The sequence below is a fragment of the Scyliorhinus torazame genome, chromosome 17, assembly GCF_047496885.1.
Source record: "Scyliorhinus torazame isolate Kashiwa2021f chromosome 17, sScyTor2.1, whole genome shotgun sequence".
NCBI classification, from domain to species: Eukaryota; Metazoa; Chordata; class Chondrichthyes; order Carcharhiniformes; family Scyliorhinidae; genus Scyliorhinus; species Scyliorhinus torazame.
The window spans coordinates 190,651,712-190,671,867 of NC_092723.1; the positions used below are offsets into that span (position 1 = coordinate 190,651,712).

General features: G+C 49.1%; 1 protein-coding gene across 3 annotated transcripts in view; it reads left to right on the forward strand.

The window, feature by feature from the left end:
- Positions 1-11,668, forward strand: part of LOC140394534 (NADH-ubiquinone oxidoreductase subunit 8-like) — a 38,270-nt gene extending 26,602 nt beyond the window's left edge. For 2 of the 3 annotated variants that reach the window (XM_072481897.1, XM_072481896.1), the window contains 4 exons: positions 6,238-6,327; positions 6,464-6,636; positions 10,262-10,390; positions 11,477-11,668. In XM_072481897.1, the coding sequence (XP_072337998.1) occupies positions 6,238-6,327; positions 6,464-6,636; positions 10,262-10,390; positions 11,477-11,608 (524 nt within the window). In that variant the 3' untranslated portion in view covers positions 11,609-11,668. The remainder of the gene's footprint in view (positions 1-6,237; positions 6,328-6,463; positions 6,637-10,261; positions 10,391-11,476) is intronic. The other variant, XM_072481898.1, reaches the window with a different exon arrangement.
- The last annotated feature ends 8,488 nt before the right edge of the window (positions 11,669-20,156 follow it).

Sequence of the window (20,156 nt, forward strand, 5' to 3'; positions counted from 1 at the left end):
CCCCGGAACATTGAGCTGCCAGTCCTGCCCCTCCCTTAGCCATGTTTCAGTCATAGCTATAATATCCCAGTCCCATGTGCCCGTCCATGCCCTGAGTCAGGCCCCTTGCATTGAAATAAATGCAGTTTAACGTAGACCTTCCTTGCTCTCTGCCCTGCTTTCTCTGGTCATGCTTTACACACTCTCCCTTCCTGCCTTTTGTTTCTGTCCCCACTGACTTCCTACATCGGTTCCCATCCCCCTGGCACATTAGTTTAAACCCTCCCCAACTGCACTAGCAAACACCCCCCCGAGAACATTGGTTCCGGTCCCACCCAGATGCAGACCGTCCGATTTGTACAGGTCCCACCTCCCCCAGAATCGGTCCCAATGTCCCAGGAATTTGAAACCCTCCCTCTTGCACCATCTCTCAAGACACGTATTCATCCTAGCTATCCTGTCATTCCTACTCTGACTATCACGTGGCACTGGTAGCAATCCTGAGATTACTACCTTTGAGGTCCTACTTTTTAGTTTAACTCCTAACTCCCTAAATTCAGCTTGTAGGACCTCATCCCGTTTTTTACCTATATCGTTGGTGCCTATATGCACCACGACAGCTGGCTGTTCACCCTCCCCCTCCAGAATGCCCTGCAGCCGCTCCGAGACATCCTTGACCCTTGCACCAGGGAGGCAACATACCAACCTGGATTCTTGTTTGCGTCCGCAGAAACGCCTGTCTATTCCCCTTACAATTGAATCCCCTATCACTATAGCTCTGCCACTCTTTTTCCCGCCCTTCTGTGCAGCAGAGCCAGCCACGGTGCCATGAACCTGGCTGCTGCCACCTTCCCCTGGTGAGCCATCTCCCCCAACAGTTTCCAAAACGGTAAATCTGTTTTGGAGGGAGATGACCGCAGGGGATCCCTGCACTGCCTTCCTACTCTTCCTCTGTCTGTTGGTCACCCTTTCCCTATCTGCCTCAGTAATTTTAATCTGCGGTGTGACCAACTCACTGAATGTGCTATCCACAACTTCCTCAGCATCGCGGATGCTCCAAAGTGAGTCCATCCGCAGCTCCACAGCGTCAAGCGGTCGAACAGGAGCTGCAGTTGGACACACTTCTTGCAGATGAAGGAGTCAGGGACACCAGACGGGTCCCTGACTTGCCACATCTCACAAGAGGAGCATGACACGGGTCTGAGCTCTCCTGCCATGACTTAAACCTGAAGTTAAATTTGAACTACACTACACAGCTAAGAGAAAGTCAAAGAGAGAGAAATCACTTACCAGTTACAAGCCAATCACTTACCTGCTGGCTGTGATGTAATTGCTCCAGAGACTCCTCACAGCTCTGCTTCTCTGCACCTCCTTCAGGTGAGCACCAAATTCCCTTAACTAGTTAATTAATTTACTTAATTAATTTGATTTTTTTTTTTTTTTTTTTTTTTTTTTTTTTTGGTCACTCCCCTCTTACCCGAACTCAGCCTTACCCAAATTCAGATACACTCTGTTTGCCTCCAGCACTCTGTTTCTATAGGCACTTCAGCCACACCCTTTGTATCCTTCCTGATTTACAGTCAGCCAATAGGCCTGCTCCCAAAACTGATCTCTCTCCCGAACAGCTGACCTGCAAGGTAAGGAAGTGGTTAATCAGGACTTACCTCACCCACGGCGCGACCTTTTAAACTGTCCCCTCTGCCTCGCAGCTCCCGCGCTTTTTGAAACTCCCGCGCTGTTTCCAAGGTCCCGGCTCCCTCTCTCTCCCGAACAGCTGACCTGCAAGGTAAGGAAGTGGTTAAGCAGATTTAATTTTTCTGTTTCTCGGCTGCAGCCAGTTAGATTGGCTGTCTGTTGTCCAGGTAGGCAGCTGGGGAACAAAGTGGAGTGAGTTAGGCATCAAATATTAGGGAGCGAGGGACATATCAAATTGGGAATTAACATTGTCTCCTCAGGAGTTGAACATTTAGGCATTGGGGGCAGGCGAGGTGGACATTTGACATGAGTGCGTGTTGCATGGCTGAATAATGTGAAATTAAGTTGAGGATAGCTTCATCAGAGATGTTTACCAGCTTAAGTTGAAGAAATCTTACACCAGGTTAAAGTCCAACAAGTTTGTTTGGAATCACTGGCTTTCGGAGCACAGCTCCTTCATCAGGGAGAGGGGCTGACAGTGTGATTTGTGTGGGGGAGAGGGACTTCACGCTCTTCTCTCACTAGGGGAATGTAGAGCTTGGCTGAAACTAATACTTTAGTTAACATTTTGACATGTTTGTTTAAAAGCACTCATTATCCGCCAAGGTCCTGGCGATTAGAATTGAGGACTGCATACCGGTGGTGATTGGGGACGACCAAACAGGGTTTGTGAAAGGCAGGCAGCTGACAGCCAACTTGAGAAGATTGTTTAATGTGAGTTTGATGCCCCTGAAGGGCAAGGAGGTGGAGGTAGTGGTGGCAATGGACGCTGAGAAGGGCTTCGACCGGGTGGAGTGGGACTATTTGTGGGAGGTACTCGGACAGTTTGGGTTCGGGGAGGGACTGGTTAATTGGGTCAGACTATTGTACCAGGCCCCAAAAGCTAGTGTAAGGACAAACAGGATAATGTCAGATGACTTCAGACTACATCGCGGGACCAGACCGGGGTGCCCACTCTCCCCGTTGCTGTTCGCGCTGGCCATAGAACCGTTGGCGATTGCGCTGAGAGCTGCAAAGGGGTGGAAGGGAATGACAAGGGGGGGGGAAGCACAGGGTCTCTCTCTCTATGCGGATGACCTGCTCCTGTACGTGTCAGACCCACTGGCCGGGATGGAAAATATACTGGAAACATTGAGGAAGTTCGGCCGGTTTTCAGGGTACAAATTAAATATGGCCAAGAGTGAGATGTTTGTGGTGCAGGCAAGGGGCCAGGAGAATAGACTGAAGGAGCTGCCATTTAGGCTGGTTGGGGAAAGTTTCCGGTACTTGGGGATACAGGTGGCACGAGACTGGGGCAGGTTACATAAGTTAAATTTGACTAGAGTGGTGGAATAAATGAAGAGGGAGTTTCGGAGATGGGATGCACTCCCACTGTCACTGGCGGGGAGGGTGCAGACTGTAAAGATGGCAATCCTCCCTAGATTTCTGTTCATCTTTCGGTGCCTCCCGATCTTTATCCCACGGTCCTTCTTCAAAAGGACCGGCAAAATCATCATGAGCTTTGTCTGGGTGGGAAAATCCCCGCGGGTGAAGAAGGCGATGCTTGAAAGGGGCCGCAGCGAGGGGGGACTGGCATTGCAGAGTCTGATCAACTACTACTGGGCGGCTAACATAGCCATGATAAGGAAGTGGATGGTGGGTACGGGGTCTATCTGGGAGCGGGTGGAGGCGGCTTCATGCAGGGGCACCAGTTTGGCAGCCCTGGTCACGGCTCCCCTACCGCTGTCGCCGGCCAGGTACTCCACCAGCCGGGTAGTGGGGGCGGCCCTGCGGATTTGGAGCCAGTGGAGAAAGCATGCGGGGGAGGTGGGTGCGTCGGTCTGAGCTCCAATTTGTGATAACCATTGATTCGCCCCCGGGAACATGGATGGAGGGTTTCGAACATGATGGGGGGTGGGGAGGGTGGGCGATATGTTCCTGGAGGGGAACTTTGCGAGTTTGAGGGAGTTGGAGGAGAAAGCTGGGCTGGAAAGGGGAAATTACTTTAGGTATTTACAGGTGTGGGACTTTGTACGCAGACAGGTCCCATCCTTCCCACGCCTCCCGCCAATAGGGATCCAGGACAGAATAGTCTCCAGAGGAGAGGGTAGAGTCTCGGATATTTACAAGGTGCTCATGAAGGGAGAAGAGTCCCAGACGGAGGAACTGAAACTCAAATGGGAGGAGGAGTTTGGCGGGGAGATGGAGGACGGGCTGTGGGCGGAAGCCCTGAGTAGGGTAAACTCAACCGCAACATGTGCCAGGCTCGGCCTGATTCAATTTAAGGTTGTTCACCGGGCCCACATGACGATGGCTCGGATGAGCAAATTCTTTGGGGGAGAGGACTAGTGTGCTAGATGCGCGGGAGGACCAGCGAACCACGTTCACATGTTTTGGGCATGTCCTAAGCTTCGGGGGTTCTGGGAGGGATTTGTGGGGGGTCATGTCCCGGGTGCTGAAAACAAGGGTGGTGATGAGCCCAGAGGTGGCAATTTTCGGGGTTTCGGTAGACCCGGGAGTCCAGGGGGAGAAAGAGGCTGATGTTCTGGCCTTTGCTTCCCTAATAGCCCGGCGGCGGATACTGCTGGCATGGAGGGACTCAAAACCCCCGAAGACCAAACTATGGTTTTCGGACATGTCAAGTTTTCTGGGTATGGAAAAAATCAAGTTCGCCGTGAGGGGATCTGTACTGGGGTTCGCCCGAAGGTGGCAACCATTCATCGACTTCTTCGCGAGAGAGTGAACGTCAGCGGGGGGGAAGGGGGGAGAGATTAGAGTAGAGTAGGATGGATAAATAGGTGGGTATTGTCTATGGGAGAGGAGCGGGTATGTGCATTATGGTTTGGTTGAATTGTTGGTTTTTCATTGATGTTTGCATATTTCTGTAACTGTTTACAATGCCAAAAAATACCTCAATAAAATTGTTTGTTTAAAAAAAAATGCACATTATCGCACTTATGTGATGCATTGTGTTTTTTTTCTGTTTCTTGGAATGTGTCCCTATAAACCAGACATCCTGACTGAGATCTCTATCACCGTTCATTCACTGGTGCTGGATTAAACTCCTGAAACTCCCTCCCTAACAGCACTGTGGGTGTTCCGACATCTCATGGTCTGCCGCAGTTCAATAAGGCAGCTCACCACCGCCTTCTCGAGGGCCTTTAGGGAGGGATAATAAATATGGCCTGGCCAGCGATATGAAAGAATTTTTTAAAGTACTTTGCTTCCGTGATTTGATACTAATGATTTGGTCCACTGGCGTGTTAATAGTAGGTAAACAAAGGGAAAACTAAATTTTCTACCCACTTGAAATCTAACCATTCAATTGGAGTGGCCTGGAAGCATTTGCAGTCACTGTGGTCAGTGCGGACATTACGTGATTACTTGTCAACAAAAAAATTCAGACATTTTTGTCTTTGGCCACACTCATATCCAAAGAATAGAGAAGCAGAATAATATTTGAAAGCAAGAGATTGTGAAGGGTTGGCCTTTGCGTGTGAGCACGTGTGTGTGAGCGCGTGTGTGTGTGTGTGTGAGCGCGCGTGTGTGTGTGTGAGCGCGCGTGTGTGTGTGTGAGCCCGCGTGTGTGTGAGCCCGCGTGTGTGTGTGTGAGCCCGCGTGTGTGTGAGCCCGCGTGTGTGTGAGCCCGCGTGTGTGTGAGCCCGCGTGTGTGTGAGCCCGCGTGTGTGTGAGCCCGCGTGTGTGTGGCTGGGTGGCTGCGTGGGGGTGGCTGTGTGGCTGTCTGCGCCTGTCTGCTTCTTTTGGGGAGGAAACACTGCTTATATTGGGTAATGTGATGTGTACTGTGATTGGCTCAATGTCTGCTGATTCTTCATCCTGAGCCAATTCTTTGGCAGCTTTCGGCAGAGAAGGTTTGACCATAAGATGTAGGAGCCAGAAGAAGTAGGCCACTCGGCCCATCGAGTCTGCCGTGGGCTAAAGTAGGGTGCTCTTTCCAAGGGCCGGTGCAGATTCAATGGGCCGAATGGCCTCCTTCTACACTATGTTCTATGTAAAGAATTCCACAGATTCACTCCCCTCTGAGATGAAATTCCTCCTCGTCTCTGTCTGAAATGGGTGACCCCTCACTCTGAGATGATATCCTCCTGATCGTAGACTCTCCCACAAGAGGAAACATCCTCTCGGCATCTACTTGCTGTTGGCTTCCACTCAGGAAAAGTGTGAGGAAGCAGGGCCTAAGTCTACCTTCGCTTTAATGGGAATTGAACCTGTACTGTTAGCATTATTCTGACCAGACCCTAACTATCTGGCCATCTGAGTTCACCAGCAGCGAAGGAAGAGCTATTCGTTGGCTTGAAATTGAAACGGGGCCATGGGGGTCAGGGTGCCAATTGCTAACCACCGGGGAAGCTGGCAAATATCATTATTGATTTGTGCGAGAGATTTGAACCCGGGATCCCTCGCATGGTCATCGGATGATGTAAGTGAAAATTGTACCCCTAGACCCTGAGCCCCATCTTTGTCTGCTTGATGTTGTTTCAGGCAGGGCGTTCTCTAATAATTGTGGATTGTGAAATGTCTGTCTGTCGCGCTGCATCACTGGAATTGCTTTCCTCCCAACAGAGTATGTTAATTTGAAGGAGGATCCCACTGATATGCGTACCATCACTGACAATGCTGCCCAGACGTTGTTCTGGACAGAGTTATTTCGAGGTGAGTGGACACTTTCATCAGTTCATGGTCTTGTGTTTAGGTCAAGGCCTCTGAAGTGTATTGTGAGGACTGTCAGTATCTGTTATTGATTGTGCAACCCCAGTGACTGCTGCATTCTGGTGACCATTCTGTACAGGGCTTGCAATGACCATGAGCTACTTGTTTCGTGAGCCTGCGACCATTAACTACCCATTTGAGAAGGGGCCACTTAGTCCTCGGTTCAGAGGCGAGCATGCGCTCCGAAGATATCCTTCAGGCGAGGAACGTTGCATCGCTTGTAAACTGTGTGAGGCTGTCTGTCCAGCTCAGGTGAGGTGGTGTCTAGTGCAAGGATTTTGGTTTTTTATAAATGTTTTTTATTGGGTTTTTCGAACATAGTATATTTACAGGTGTACACAAAGAAGAGGGGAAAAAAAGAGAAGATAATACAAACAAGATCAAAACAACAACACTATATAAGTAGCAAAATCACGGTAAAAATAAAAAAGGTGTGGGGAAGTAAAAACTGGGGAAGTGTGTAAACATCAAGGTACTGGAGAGACAGTTGCCATATACCTGTATACATTTCTTTGGGGGGGGGGGGTCTTTTTTTTCTCCCTTGTTTTAAACAAAGAGAGCACATACAACACCAGTAATACAAAATAGATCTGGGTGGGGGGGGGGGGGTGGAGGAGGAGGAGGAGGCCCCCCTGATGTTGCTCGCTTCTCCCAGTCGGTTTTTGCTGTTGTTGTGCGTTTGCTTCTGCTTTGGCCGTTCATCGTTTCTTCCTCCTGTATTTTCTTACTCTCTGTTGCTGTGCTCGTCATGGTCGTTCTCATTTCCTGTGCTCTCCTTCCAGTTTCTGTTTCCTCCTATCTCTCCCCCCCCCCCCCCCCCCCAGTTCCCCTCTATTTTTCTTTGCCTCCTGTCTTTCCTTCTTTCCCCCCCTCTCCTTGTCCCCCTCTCCCTCCTTGCGGTTCAACTTTCTTTTCTATTGTGTTTAGCTACCCCCTCTTGCGCTATTTCCCCCCCCCCCCCCCCCAGGTCTTTCCCTCCTTCCTTCGCTTTTCTCATGTTTGGGCTACTTTCCCCTGGCTCTTGGCTACTTGATTATTTATCAGCCTGTTCGTTGGCCACAAATAGGTCCTGGAACAGTTGGGTGAATGGCTCCCACGTTCTGAAGAAGCCGTCGTCCGACCCTCGGATGGCAAATTTGATATTCTCCATTTGGAGGGATTCCGAGAGGTCGAACAGCCAGTCCGCAGCTTTGGGCGGTGCTGCTGACCGCCAGCCGAGCAGGATTCTACGGCGGGCGATCAGGGAGGCAAAGGCAAAGGTGACCGCCCTCCTCCCCATGAAGAGATCTGGCTGGTCTGATACCCTGAAGACCGCCACTTTCGGACACGACTCTACCCTCACCCCTACCACTTTGGACATTGCCTCGAAGAAGGCTGTCCAGTACCCAGCAAGTCTGGGGCAAGACCAGAATATGTGGGTGTGGTTCGCCTCCTTGGCACCGTTCATACCTGTCGTCTACCTCCGGGAAGAACCTACTCATTCGGGTTCTTGTTAAGTGGGCTCTATGTATCATAAGAACTAGGAGCTGGAGTAGGCCATCTGGCCCCTCGAGCCTGCTCCATCATTCAATGAGATCATGGCTGATCTTTTGTGGACTCGGCTCCACTTTCCGGCCCAAACACCATAACCCTTAATCCCTTTATTCTTCAAAAAACTATCTATCTTTATCTTGAAAACATTTAATGAAGGAGCCTCAACTGCTTCACTGGGCAGGGAATTCCATAGATTCACAACCCTTTGGGTGAAGAAGTTCCTCCTAAGCTCAGTCCTAAATCTACTTCCCCTTATTTTGAGGCTATGCCCCCTAGTTCTGCTTTCACCCGCCAGTGAAAACAACCTGCCCGCATCTATCCTATCTATTCCCTTCCGAATTTTATATGTTTCTATAAGACCCCCCTCATCCTTCTAAATTCCAACGAGTACAGGCCCAGTCTACTCAACCTCTCCTCGTAATCCAACCCCTTCAGCTCTGGGGTTAACCTAGTGAATCTCCTCTGCACACCCTCCAGTGCCAGTACGTCCTTTCTCAGGTAAGGAGACCAAAACTGAACACAATACTCAGGTGTGGCCTCACTAACACCTTATACAATTGCAACATAACCTCCCTAGTCTTAAACTCCATCCCTCTAGCAATGAAGGACAAAATTCCATTTACCTTCTTAATCACCTGTGGCTCCCCGTTATCTACCGCACTGTTAATGTCCTCAAAAAATTCCTCTAAATTAGTTCGGCACAACCTGCCCTTTATGAACCCATGCTGCGACTGCCCAATGGGACAATTTCCATCCAGATGCCTTGCTATTTCTTCCTTGATGATAGATTCCAGCATCTTCCCATTAGCCCGCAGGAGGCCTCCTCTGTGCGCACCCACTCGGCTTCTGGCTCCTTAATCCATCCAATTACTCATTCTACTGTCGCCGCCCAGTGGTAGTATTGTAGGTTTGGGAGGGCTAGCCCTCCCCTGGACTTTGTTTTCTGTCGGACTTTCTTTGGGATCCCAGCATTCTTCCCCCCCCACCCCCGCCATACAAACACCATGATTAATTTGTCCAGTGAGTTGAAAAAGGCCTTGGGGTTATAGATCGGAATAGATCTTAGTAGGAAAAGGTACCTGGGCAGCACGTTCATTTTGTTCGTCTGCACTCTCTCCGCGAGCGAGAGTGGGAATGTTTTCCATCTTTGCAGGTCCTTTTTGACTTGAGGCTGTTTTCGTTAGAGAGAAGAAGGTTAAGAGGTGACTTAATTGAGGCATACAAGATGATCAGAGGATTGGATAGGGTGGACAGTGAGAGCCTTTTTCCTCGGATGGTGATGTCTAGCACGAGGGGACATACCTTTAAATTGAGGGGAGATAGATATAAGACAGATGTCAGAGGTAGGTTCTTTACTCAGAGAGTAGTAAGGGCGTGGAATGCCCTGGCTGCAACAGTAGTGGACTCGCCAACACTAAGGGTATTCAAATGGTCATTGGATAGACATATGGACAATAAGGGAATAGTGTAGATGGGCTTTAGAGTGGTTTCACAGGTCGGCGCAACATCGAGGGCCGAAGGGCCTGTACTGCGCTGTAATGTTCTATGTTCTGTCAGACTGGTCAGGTTCCATTTGTGGATTCCCATCCAGTCATGAGTGATTTGGATCCCCAGGTAGCGGAATTTGTGTTGGGCTTGTTTGAACGGCAGTCCCACCAGCTCTGCCCCGCCCCCTTGTGGGTTTACTGGGAAGATCTTGCTTTTGCTCATGTTGAGTTTGTAGCCCAAGAAGGCATCAAACTCTCTCAGGGGCGCGATGATTCCTTCCATGCTGCTTTGTGGGTCCGAGGTACAGTGCAAAGATGTCTGTTCAGCTCAGGTGATGCTTATAGACGTTTATGAACTATGGTCTGAGCAGCACAGTGGTGCAGTGGTTAGCACCGCTTCCTGTCGGCGCCAAGGCCCCAGGTTCAATCCCGGCCCTGGGTCACTGTCCTTGTGGAGTTTGCACATTCTTCCGTGTCTGCGTGGGTCTCACCTCCACAACCCAAAGATGTGCAGGACAGATGTATTGCTCACGATAAATTGCTCCTTAATTGGAAAAAATGAATTGGGTACTCTAAATTTATTTTAAAAAAGAGAGAAATAATAAACTATGGTCTGTTTTGCTCCGGTCAGGTAGTCGACTCAAAACTATTCCATAATTGACACTGTTCCCATTTAGTCTCCCCCACAGTTTCTCTTTCTCTCACTCGAGGTATGCTTCGTGCCATTTGGCCCTGTGCCGCCCCCTCCCCCTGCATGGTATGCCCCCAGCCCCCATCCCCTCTTCCCAACAGCCCTGCTGCGCCTCCCTCCTCCACTCTCCCTCCTCTCTCTCATGCTCTTTGTCCTCTCATTTCAGGCAATCACAATTGAGGCTGAGCCAAGGGCTGATGGGAGTCGGAGGACAACACGATATGATATCGATATGACAAAGTGCATTTACTGTGGTTTCTGTCAGGAAGCTTGTCCGGTTGATGCCATTGTAGAGGTACAAGGACGCAATGTGGTTCTCTCCCGAGTCTTTCATTTCTTCACTGTTGTTGTGGCACATGAGGCCATTCGGCCCATTGAGCCCATGCCAGTTTTCATTGAGTTACTCAACGAATCCATTACTCTGTCGCCCTGCAATTAGTTTTCTCAGATCATGATCCAATTCCCTTTTGAAATCTGCATCCCTCACACTGTCAGGCAGTGAATTTCAGAACCTAAACAATTCTTACATAAAGATCTTTTCCTCATGTTGCTATTGCTTCTTTTATGGATAAGACACAATACTGCAATTGAGGCCAATCCAGTGTTTTATAAAGGCTCATCACAGCCTAATTTTTGTTGTTGTCTGGCCCCTGTTGTATATATAAAGCTCAGGATTCTCTCAGCCGTTTTAAACATAAGAAATGGGGGCAGGAATGGACTATCTGGCTCCTTGAGCCTTCGCACTCAGATCATAGCTGAACCTCGCCCTCAACTCCACTTTTCTACACGTTCCCCATATCCCTTGTTTACCTGAGAGATCAAAAATCTGTCTTCCTACACCACTGGGAATCCTGCTACCCTGAAAATGCCATGTGCCCGTTTATCTGCTGCTTCACCTGAAACAGAACATTGCCTTTACTGTATAAATGACAATCGTCACCTCTTGAATGCATTGACAGATGGTGCACTAACTCGCTCTCCACTCCTGGAACATTCTGGGCACTTTGATGTTTAATCCCACTGTGACACTTAGTTTTGTCTGATTTGGGGCAGTACAGTGGCGCAGTGGTTAGCACTGGGACTATAGCGCTGAGGACCCAGGACCCTGGGTCACTGTCCGTGTGGAGTTTGCACATTCTCCCCGTGTCTGCGTGGGTTTCACCCCCACAACCCAAAGATGTGCTGGGTCGGTGGATTGGCCACGCTAAATTGCCCCTTAATTGGGGAAAAAAAAATAATTGGGTACTCTAAATTTATACAAAAAGAGAAGAAAAAAACGTTTTGTCTGATTTGCCTTACTGGATTTCCTTAGTTAATCCACATTTTTCCAAGTGACTGTTAATTATCCCTCCTCTCACTGTCACACATTCTGTTTTGACAGGGTCCTAACTTTGAGTTCTCCACTGAAACACACGAGGAATTGCTGTACAACAAGGAAAAACTGCTGAACAATGGGGATAAGTGGGAAGCTGAGATTGGAGCCAATATCCAGGCTGACTATCTGTATCGCTGAAGCAGGCTGACTGTACTGCCAACACTCCCTCAATAGAATAAATCTGATTACTCAGAATAACCACTGATGATTGTTTTTAAATATTGTTGAGGTATGCTGATCCTGCCAGGGATTCCTCTGAGATTTGGGGGTGAGCACCAGAGGAAAATCAGCCTAACTCATCCCACGCTGTTCTTTTCTGCCCCCTGTTTCTTTCCTCTGCATTCTGCTCTCAGCTACAGGGTTAGGTTGCTGAGGGGTGGGTTTAGGGTTAGGGACAGTTGGGAGAGGCAGTGATATTGTCCAGGGATGGTGGAATTTGAATAAAATAAAAAAAACCTGGAATTCACAGTCTAGTGATGACCATGAAAGCATTGTCAATTGTCATAAAAACAATTCCACAAGGAATGTGAGGTGGTCAGCCCTGCTGATACTGTCGTGGACAGATGCATCTGTGGCAGGCAGGTTGCTGAGGATGTGGTCTGGTATGTTTTTCCTCTATACGGATGGCCTGCTCCTCTACGGCCCAGATCCCCAAAGCAGCCTGGAGGGAATCATGGCGCTCTTGACGTTTGGAACCTTCTCGGGCTACAAACTCAACCTGAGCAAAACTGAAATATTCCCAGTGAACCCACAAGCTGGAGGGATTGCCATTTAAACAGGTCCAAAACAAATTCCACTACCTGGGGATCCAAATCGCCCACGACTGGACACGGATCCACAACTGGAACCTGACCAGCCTGGTGGAGGAAGTAAGGAAGGACCTGCAGAGATGGGACACACTCAAGGATCCCCAAAAGGTTCTGTAGAGAAAGAAACCGGGGAGGCCTGGCCCTCCTAAACCTGCTGGGCGACCACAGCCGAAAGAGTGAGGGGGTGGGTAAGGGAGCCAGAATCAGAATGGGTGAGGATGGAGGAGAGTTCCTGCATAGCGATGTCTCTCCGGGCCCTTGCCACAGCAACACTCCTATCCCCACCAGCCAAGCACTCAAGCCCAGTGGTAATATCCACGCTCCAGACATGGAACCAACTAAGGCAACACTTCGGCCTGACAGAAATGTCCACCATGGCCCCCATCTGCAACAACCACAGGTTTGCGCCAGCCACACTGGACGCCACCTTTAAGAGTTGGTGACAGGACAGTGGGACACTGACGGTTAGGAACTTCTACACATATAACAAACTTGCAACGTTTGAGGAGCTGACGGAGAGATTGCAACTGCCCAAAGGGAATGATCTACCACACTTAAAAATCAAAAATTTCCTCCGTAAGGAGACTGCAACGTACCCACGGACACAGAGACACTCGGTCAGAGGAACTATTGGACAGGGGTGATTTAGGAAGGGGGAACATCGGCGACCTATCTGGATGACTGTTAGAAGAGGCACGTTCCCAGCTGGCCGAGACGTGGCAGGAAGAATTAGGGATAGAAATAGGGTGGGAACTTTGGAGCGAAGCTCTGAGCAGGGCCAACTCCACCTCCATCTGTGCAAGGTTAAAGCCTAATGTAGCTGAAAGTGGTGCACAAGAGCACACCTAACCAGAACGTGAGTGAGCAGGTTCTTGGAGGTGGAGGACAAATGTGAACGGTGCCAAGGAGGCCTGGCCAACCACACCCACAATCGTCCACCAGAGAATCCTGCTCGGCTGGCAAACAGCAGCACCACCCACAGCTGCATACTGATGTCCGACCTGTCGGAATTTCTCCAGATGGAGAAAATCAAATTTGTAAGATGTGGAAGCCATTCGCTAACTTGTTCCAGGACCTGTTTGTACCAATGGAGCGGGGGGAAGGAGGGGAGGGAGACATGAGCCACAGATAGCAAAGGAAGGGGAAGGGGGGTAAAAACCCACAAGAAGACTGCGAGACGCAAGAGGCACAGCTGCAAGGGGAGAGATCCACGGGCAAAAGGTGGACCAAAGGGAGTAGCGACAAGTGAAGAAGCATCAGCCAAGGCCAACGACAGGCAGGTCAGCAGAGGCAAATAGGCCCACAGCCACCGAAGGGAGATGGAGCAGGCAAATGGCAATGTGTACGGCGAGACTCTTCTCTTTGTACTTTGGTTGATTTTTACATTTTCTCTTGTATAAACCAGAATCTCACCCGAATTGCCTTTGTGAAATATTCATGGGTACGACACCAAGAACTCGCCGTTCAAACTAAAAATATGAAATATAAAATGTGAAACCAATAAAATATTTAAAGTGTTGGGGTGGGGGTTAGTTTATATTGTGGGGAGAGGGGTGGGCGGGTTATCATTATTATGTGTTATTGTTTGTTTTTCTGGAAACTTTGTATCAAAAATTTAACATTTCAATAAAAATATATTTTTTAAAATAGGGAGGGTTTTAGGGACTGGAGGAGGTGACAGATAGGGAGGGTTGTAGGGGGATGGAGGAGGTGACAGAGATAGGGAGGGTTGGTGTTAGAAGAGGTGCAGGACTAATTCTACAGAATTATTCAGGATCCCGATATCCACATAATTAACTTGGATCAGTTTCCTGACAGGGTAGTCCAGCTGAACTCACCCTCTGGGCTAGTGCGCAGTCCATTCCAGCCCCACTTGACCCAGAGTCGCAACAAATGAAATTTGTATCCCCACGCCAGCATGCGGCATGGAACACATTCACGCCGTTGTTGAGACACCGTTGTGAGTCTGGAGCTGGCCTCGATTAGTGGCTGGTGCACGATTCTGCGCCCAATTGCGTTTCCCGATTCCAGCGTCGCTGGTTGGAGATTCCAGCCTTATGTCGTTTGAAGGTTAGGCCTTCAGTTGAAGAATCTCTTTTCCTTCAGTTTGTAATGATCTTCACTGCAGACTCACAGAGACAACAGGCAACCTGAGCAGAGAGAGGGAGAAAACACAGCTCCTCTTCCTTCGCGAGTCCAGAGCTTCTGGCAAAATCTCAAATTTCTCTTGTCAATTCAGGATCATTTCAAGTTTACAAGGATGTGTCTGGCTCTCGCTGGCTTTAGAATAATAAAGCAGTTCTTTCAGCAAGAGAGAGAGGGTGTTCCTTCTCCTTCCCAGGTCTAAACACTTCTGCCAAGTTCTTTCAGGAAACATTACACAGGAACCGATTGCTGGCTGTTGCCCTGAATCACTCCAGGACCGGCATCACTTTTGGAACCATAGAACTCATGCGATTCAGTCCCGGGATCAGCACTTGAGTCTCTGAAATGGAAAATCCAGCCTATTAACTACAAATCATCCTAATGCATCAAAGATTCTTTGTCCTTTATAATACTATTTTCTTTACCTCTCAATAGGGGCTTGTTTGTTTAGCACAGGACTAAATCGCTGGCTTTGAAAGCAGGCCAGCAGCACGGTTCAATTCCCGTACCAGCCTCCCCGAATAGGCGCCGGAATGTGGCGACTAGGGGCTTTTCACAGTAACAGTAACTTCATTTGAAGCCTACTTGTGACAATAAGCGATTTTCATTTCATCGCCCTTTCCCCTCGTGCTGTTTGTGCTGAGAGTGGGGGAAGCTCGAAAGTGAGGTGGGAAAGAGGTATTAGATAGTTACATTTTTCTGTCAGTTTAATTATGATACTGTACATAAAAGGTCACGTGTTAAAGTTACAAACTTGGTGATTCCAGTTTATCGAGGCTCAGCTATTTTAAAATAACATTAATTTCATAGCTGAGAGGGCACATTCCCAGATTCAAGGCTTCAGAATAATTCCACGAAAAACACCTAACCCTAACTTGCCACATCCCTAACCAAGTTGTTCCAGTACATCTACCTGGTAATGTGAAAAATTATCCAGGTGTGTCCTGTACACAGGAAACAGGACAAATCCAATTCAGCCAATTACCGCCCTATTAGTCTGCTCTCCATTATCAGCAAAGTGATGGAAGGGGTCATCAACAGTATTATCAAGCGGCACTTACTCAGCAATAACCTGCTCACGGACACTCAGTTTGGGTTCCCCCAGGGTCACTCAGTTCCTGCCCTCATTACAGCCTTGGTTCAAACATGGACAAAAGAGCTGAATGCCAGAGGTGAGGTGAGAGTGACTGCCCTTGACATCAAGCATTTGACCGAGTATGGCATCAAAGAGCCCTAGCTAAACTGGAATCTATAGGTAATGGGGGAAAATTCGCAGCTGGTTGGAGTCATACCCGGCACAAAGTAAGATGGTTGTGGTTGGAGGCCAATAATCTCAGCTCCAGGACATCACTGCAGGAGTTCCTCAGGGTGGTGTCCTCGGCCCAACTATCTTCAGCTGCGTCATGAATGAACTTCCTTCCATCATACAGTCAGAAATGTGGATGTTTGCAGATGACTGCACAATGTTCAGCACCATTCGTGACTCCTCAGATAATGAAGCAGTCCGTGTCCAAATGCAGCAAGACCTGGACAATATTCAGGCTCGGGGTGACAAGTGGAGAGTTGCATTCATAAGACCATAAGATGTAGGAGCAGAATTAAGCCACTCGGCCCATCGAATCTGCTCCACCATTCAATCATGGCTGATATTTTTCTCATCCCCATTCTCCTGCCTTCTCCCCATAACCCCTGATCCTCTTATTGATCAAAAAAACTATCTCTCTCGGCTTTAAAGACAGTGATTTGGCCTCCACAGCCTTCTGTGGCATAGAGTTCCACGGATTCACCACCCTCTGGCTGAAGAAATTCCTCCTCATCTCTGTTTTAAAGGATCGTTCCTTTAGTCTGAGATTGTGCCCTCTGCTTCCAGTTTTTACTACAAGTGGAAACATCCTCTCCACGTCCACTCTATCCAGGCCTCGCAGTATCCTGTAAGTTTCAATAAGATCTCCCCTCATCCTTATAAACTCCAACGAGTACAGACCCAGCGTCCTCAACCATTCCTCATATGACAAGCTCTTCATTCCAGGGATCATTCTTGTCCTCCTCTGGTCCCTTTCCAAGGCCAGCACATCCTCCCTTAGATACGGGGCCCAAAACGGCTCACAGTACTCCAAATGGGGTCTGACCAGAGCCTTTTACACAGCCTCAGAAGTACATCCCTGCACTTGTATTCTAGCCCTCTCAACAGTGAATGCTAACATTGCATTTGCCTCCCTAACTGCCAACTGAACCTGCATGTTAACCTTAAGAGAATCATGAACAAGGACTCCCATGCCGCACCATTGCCAGGAAATTACAATCTCAAACAAGAGAGGATCTAACATCACCCCTTGACAATCAATGGCATTCCATCACCAATCCCTCACTATCAACATCCTGGGGGTTACCATTGACCAGAAACTGAACTGGACTAGCTATATAAATATTACGGCTAAAGAGCAAGTAACTCACCTCTTGATTCACCAAATCCTGTACACCATTTACAGGCACGAGTCAGGAATTTAATAGGATACCCTCCACTTGCCTGGATGAGTAAAGTAAGTAAAGACGCCATAGTCCCAGATGACCACAGGCTGCTTTCCCCTTTGAGAGGGAGAGCTGACTGGTGGTGATTTAACCTGAGGATCACCACACCAGGCGAGGGGCAAGGTTGAGAAGGTGGAGCCTTCATGCATAACCTTAGCCGGTATGGGAATTGAACCCACTGCTGGCCTGCACTCTGCATTATAGAAAATAGAACATACAGTACAGAAGGAGGCTATTCGAACCATCAAGACTGCACCAGCCCACTTAAGCCCTCACTTCCACCCAATAAACCCTCCTAACCTTTTTGATCACAAAGGGCAATTTATCATGGCCAATCCACCCACTGAGGCTCCCTGGGCAGCACCTTCCAAACCCTGGACCATGACCATCTAGAAGGACAAGAGCAGCAGATACCTGGTAACCCCACCACCTGGAGGTTCCCCTCCAAGCCACTCACCACTCTGACTTGGAAATATATCGCCGTTCCTTCACTGTTGCAGAGAGTAATGCATTTTGGGGAGCTCCAATAAAGCAAACTGTTTAATTGCAGTGTGGGAAAAGGGGGAGGGAGCAGTCAAGGAAATAGGTTAGGAAGAAAAATGGAGAGACTGGGTTGGTCAATTATGAAGAAAACATAATTTGTGCTCAGACCCTTCAATTCTTCACAAGGACACATGAAATCCGGTACAGACAGGAAGCACCAGAGATGATCCAGGATGAAAGTCAAGAAAGATTCAATCCAGCTTTCTGCACAACCTCTTGATCGGAAATTTATGGAAAAATGCAGGATGAAAATTTAATAATTTATCGTTGAAAAGGGAGGCATGTTTCTGAAGCTTTCTGACCTTGCACATATCAGGAAAAACATAACACTGGCATCGACCCGACAATGTGGAAAATTACCCAGGTGTGTCCTGTACACTCGAAACAGGACAATTCCAACCCAGCCATATACTGCCCTATCAGTCGCCTCTTGATCATCAGTAAAGATGGGAGGGGCCATCAACAGTGCTATCAAGTGGCACTTTGCAATAACCTGCTCATGGACTGTATTTCTCGGGACCTCTTACCTGAAGAAACAGGCAGGAAATCGCGGGAACAGTAGCCGGTGGGTGGAGACGAGCGGTCGGTAAGTGAATAAATCCAGCACGGGGCGGATTCGGGCCTCGTATTTTTTTTCCCTTTTAAATCGCTTTGGGAATTCAGATCAGAGGGGATGGAGGTTAGGGCAGTTGCATGCTCCTCCTATAGGATGTGGGAGGTAAGGGACACCACTGGCTTCACCTGCGGCAAGTGCACCCAACTCCAGCTCCTCGTAGACTGCATTAGGGAACTTTAATTTTCCTCCTTTGCAGTGTTGATTTGGGAACTCTTGGGTTCCTGCCCCCCCCCCCCCCCCCCCACACACACACAAAAACGCCATAATTAAGCTGTCTAAGTTCTGGAAGAAGGCCTTGGAGATGAAGATCGGTATGGACCTAAACAGGAAAAGGAACCTCAGCAGCACATTCATTTTGATCGCCTGCACTCTCCCTGCCAAGGAGAGTGAGAGTGCATCCCACCTCTAGGTCCTTTTTGACTTCCTCCACCAGGCTGGTCAGGTCCCATTGTGCATCAGTGTCCAGTCCCTGGCTACTTGGATGCCCAGGTATCGGAATCTGTTTTGGCCAATTTTGAACGGGAATCCCTCCAGCTCTGTCCCTCCCCCGTTTGGGTTCACTGGGAATGCTTCACTTTTGCCCAGGTTGGGTTTGTAACCTGAGAAGGTTCCAAACTCTTTCAGGATTTGCATGATTGCTTTCAGTCCTTCCTGTGGCTTTGAGATTTACAGGAGCAGGTCATCTGCACAGAGAAAAATTCTGTGTTCTCTGTGCCCTCTTTGGATGCCCTTCCAGTTTTTCATGTCCCACAGGGCTATCACCAGGGATTCGATTACTAATGCAAACAGGAGCGTGATCAGTGGGCATCCTTGTCTTTGTAGCTGGAAGTATTCAGAGCTGGTGGTGTTGGTTGAATGCTCGCCTTGAGAGTGTTGTGCAGGAGTCTCGCCCAGGCAGTGAATCCCGCTCCTAGCCCAACCCATTCCAGTACCTCGAGGAGTTATTTCCATTCGACTCTGTCGAAGGCCTGTTCTGCATCCAGGGAGACAATCACCTCTGGTGTTCTTTCCCCGGGGCGGGGTTATTATTACATTCATCAGCCGCCTGATGTTCGCAGTGAGTTGCCTACCCTTGACAAAGCCCATCTGGGAACGTTCTCCAGCCTTTTGGCCAGGACTTTTGCGAGTATTTTCGCATCCAAATTCAGCAGTGAAATGGATCAGTATGATCCACATTCTGACAGTGCGGCACTCCCTCAGTACTGACCCTCTGACAGTGCAGCACTCCCTCAGTACTGACCCTCTGGCAGTGCAGCACTCCCTCAGTACTGACCCTGTGACAGTGCAGCACTCCCTCAGTACTGACCCTCTGACGGTGCAGCACTCCCTCAGCACCTACCCTCTGACAGTGCAGCAATCCCTCAGTACCGACCCTCTGACAGTGCGGTACTCCCTCAGTACTGACTCTCTGACAGTGTGATACTCCCTCAGTACCGCCCCTCTGACAGTGCGGCACTCCCTCAGTACTGACCCTCTGGCAGTGCAGCATTCCCTCAGTACTGACCCTCTGGCAGTGCAGTACTCCCTCAGTACTTACCCTGTGACAGTGCAGCACTCCCTCTGTACTGACCCTCTGACAGTGCAGCACTCCATCAGTACATCCCTCTGACAGTGCGCAACTCCCTCAGTACTGACCCTCTGACAGTGCAACACTCCCTCAGTACTGACCCTCTGACAGTGCGCAGCTCCCCCAGTACTGACCCTCTGGCAGTGCAGCACTCCCTCAGTACTGACCCTCTGACAGTGTAGCGCTCCCTCAGTACTGACCCTCTGACAGTGCATCACTCCCTCAGTACTGACCCTCTGACAGTGCAGCACTCCTTCAGTACTGACCCTCTGACAGTGTAGATCTCTCTGAGCTTTGCAGCGTTAAATTTTGATCTGCTTATCTGAGAAAGGATATTACTGGCAGAGAGAGCACAACGAAGGGTCAGCAGACTGATTGCTGGGGTGGCCATGTTGTCACCTGTGGAGCGGATTGAGGAAATTGAGGCCTGTTTTCTCGAAGAGTCAAAGAATGAGATAGTCTCATTGGACTTTGCAC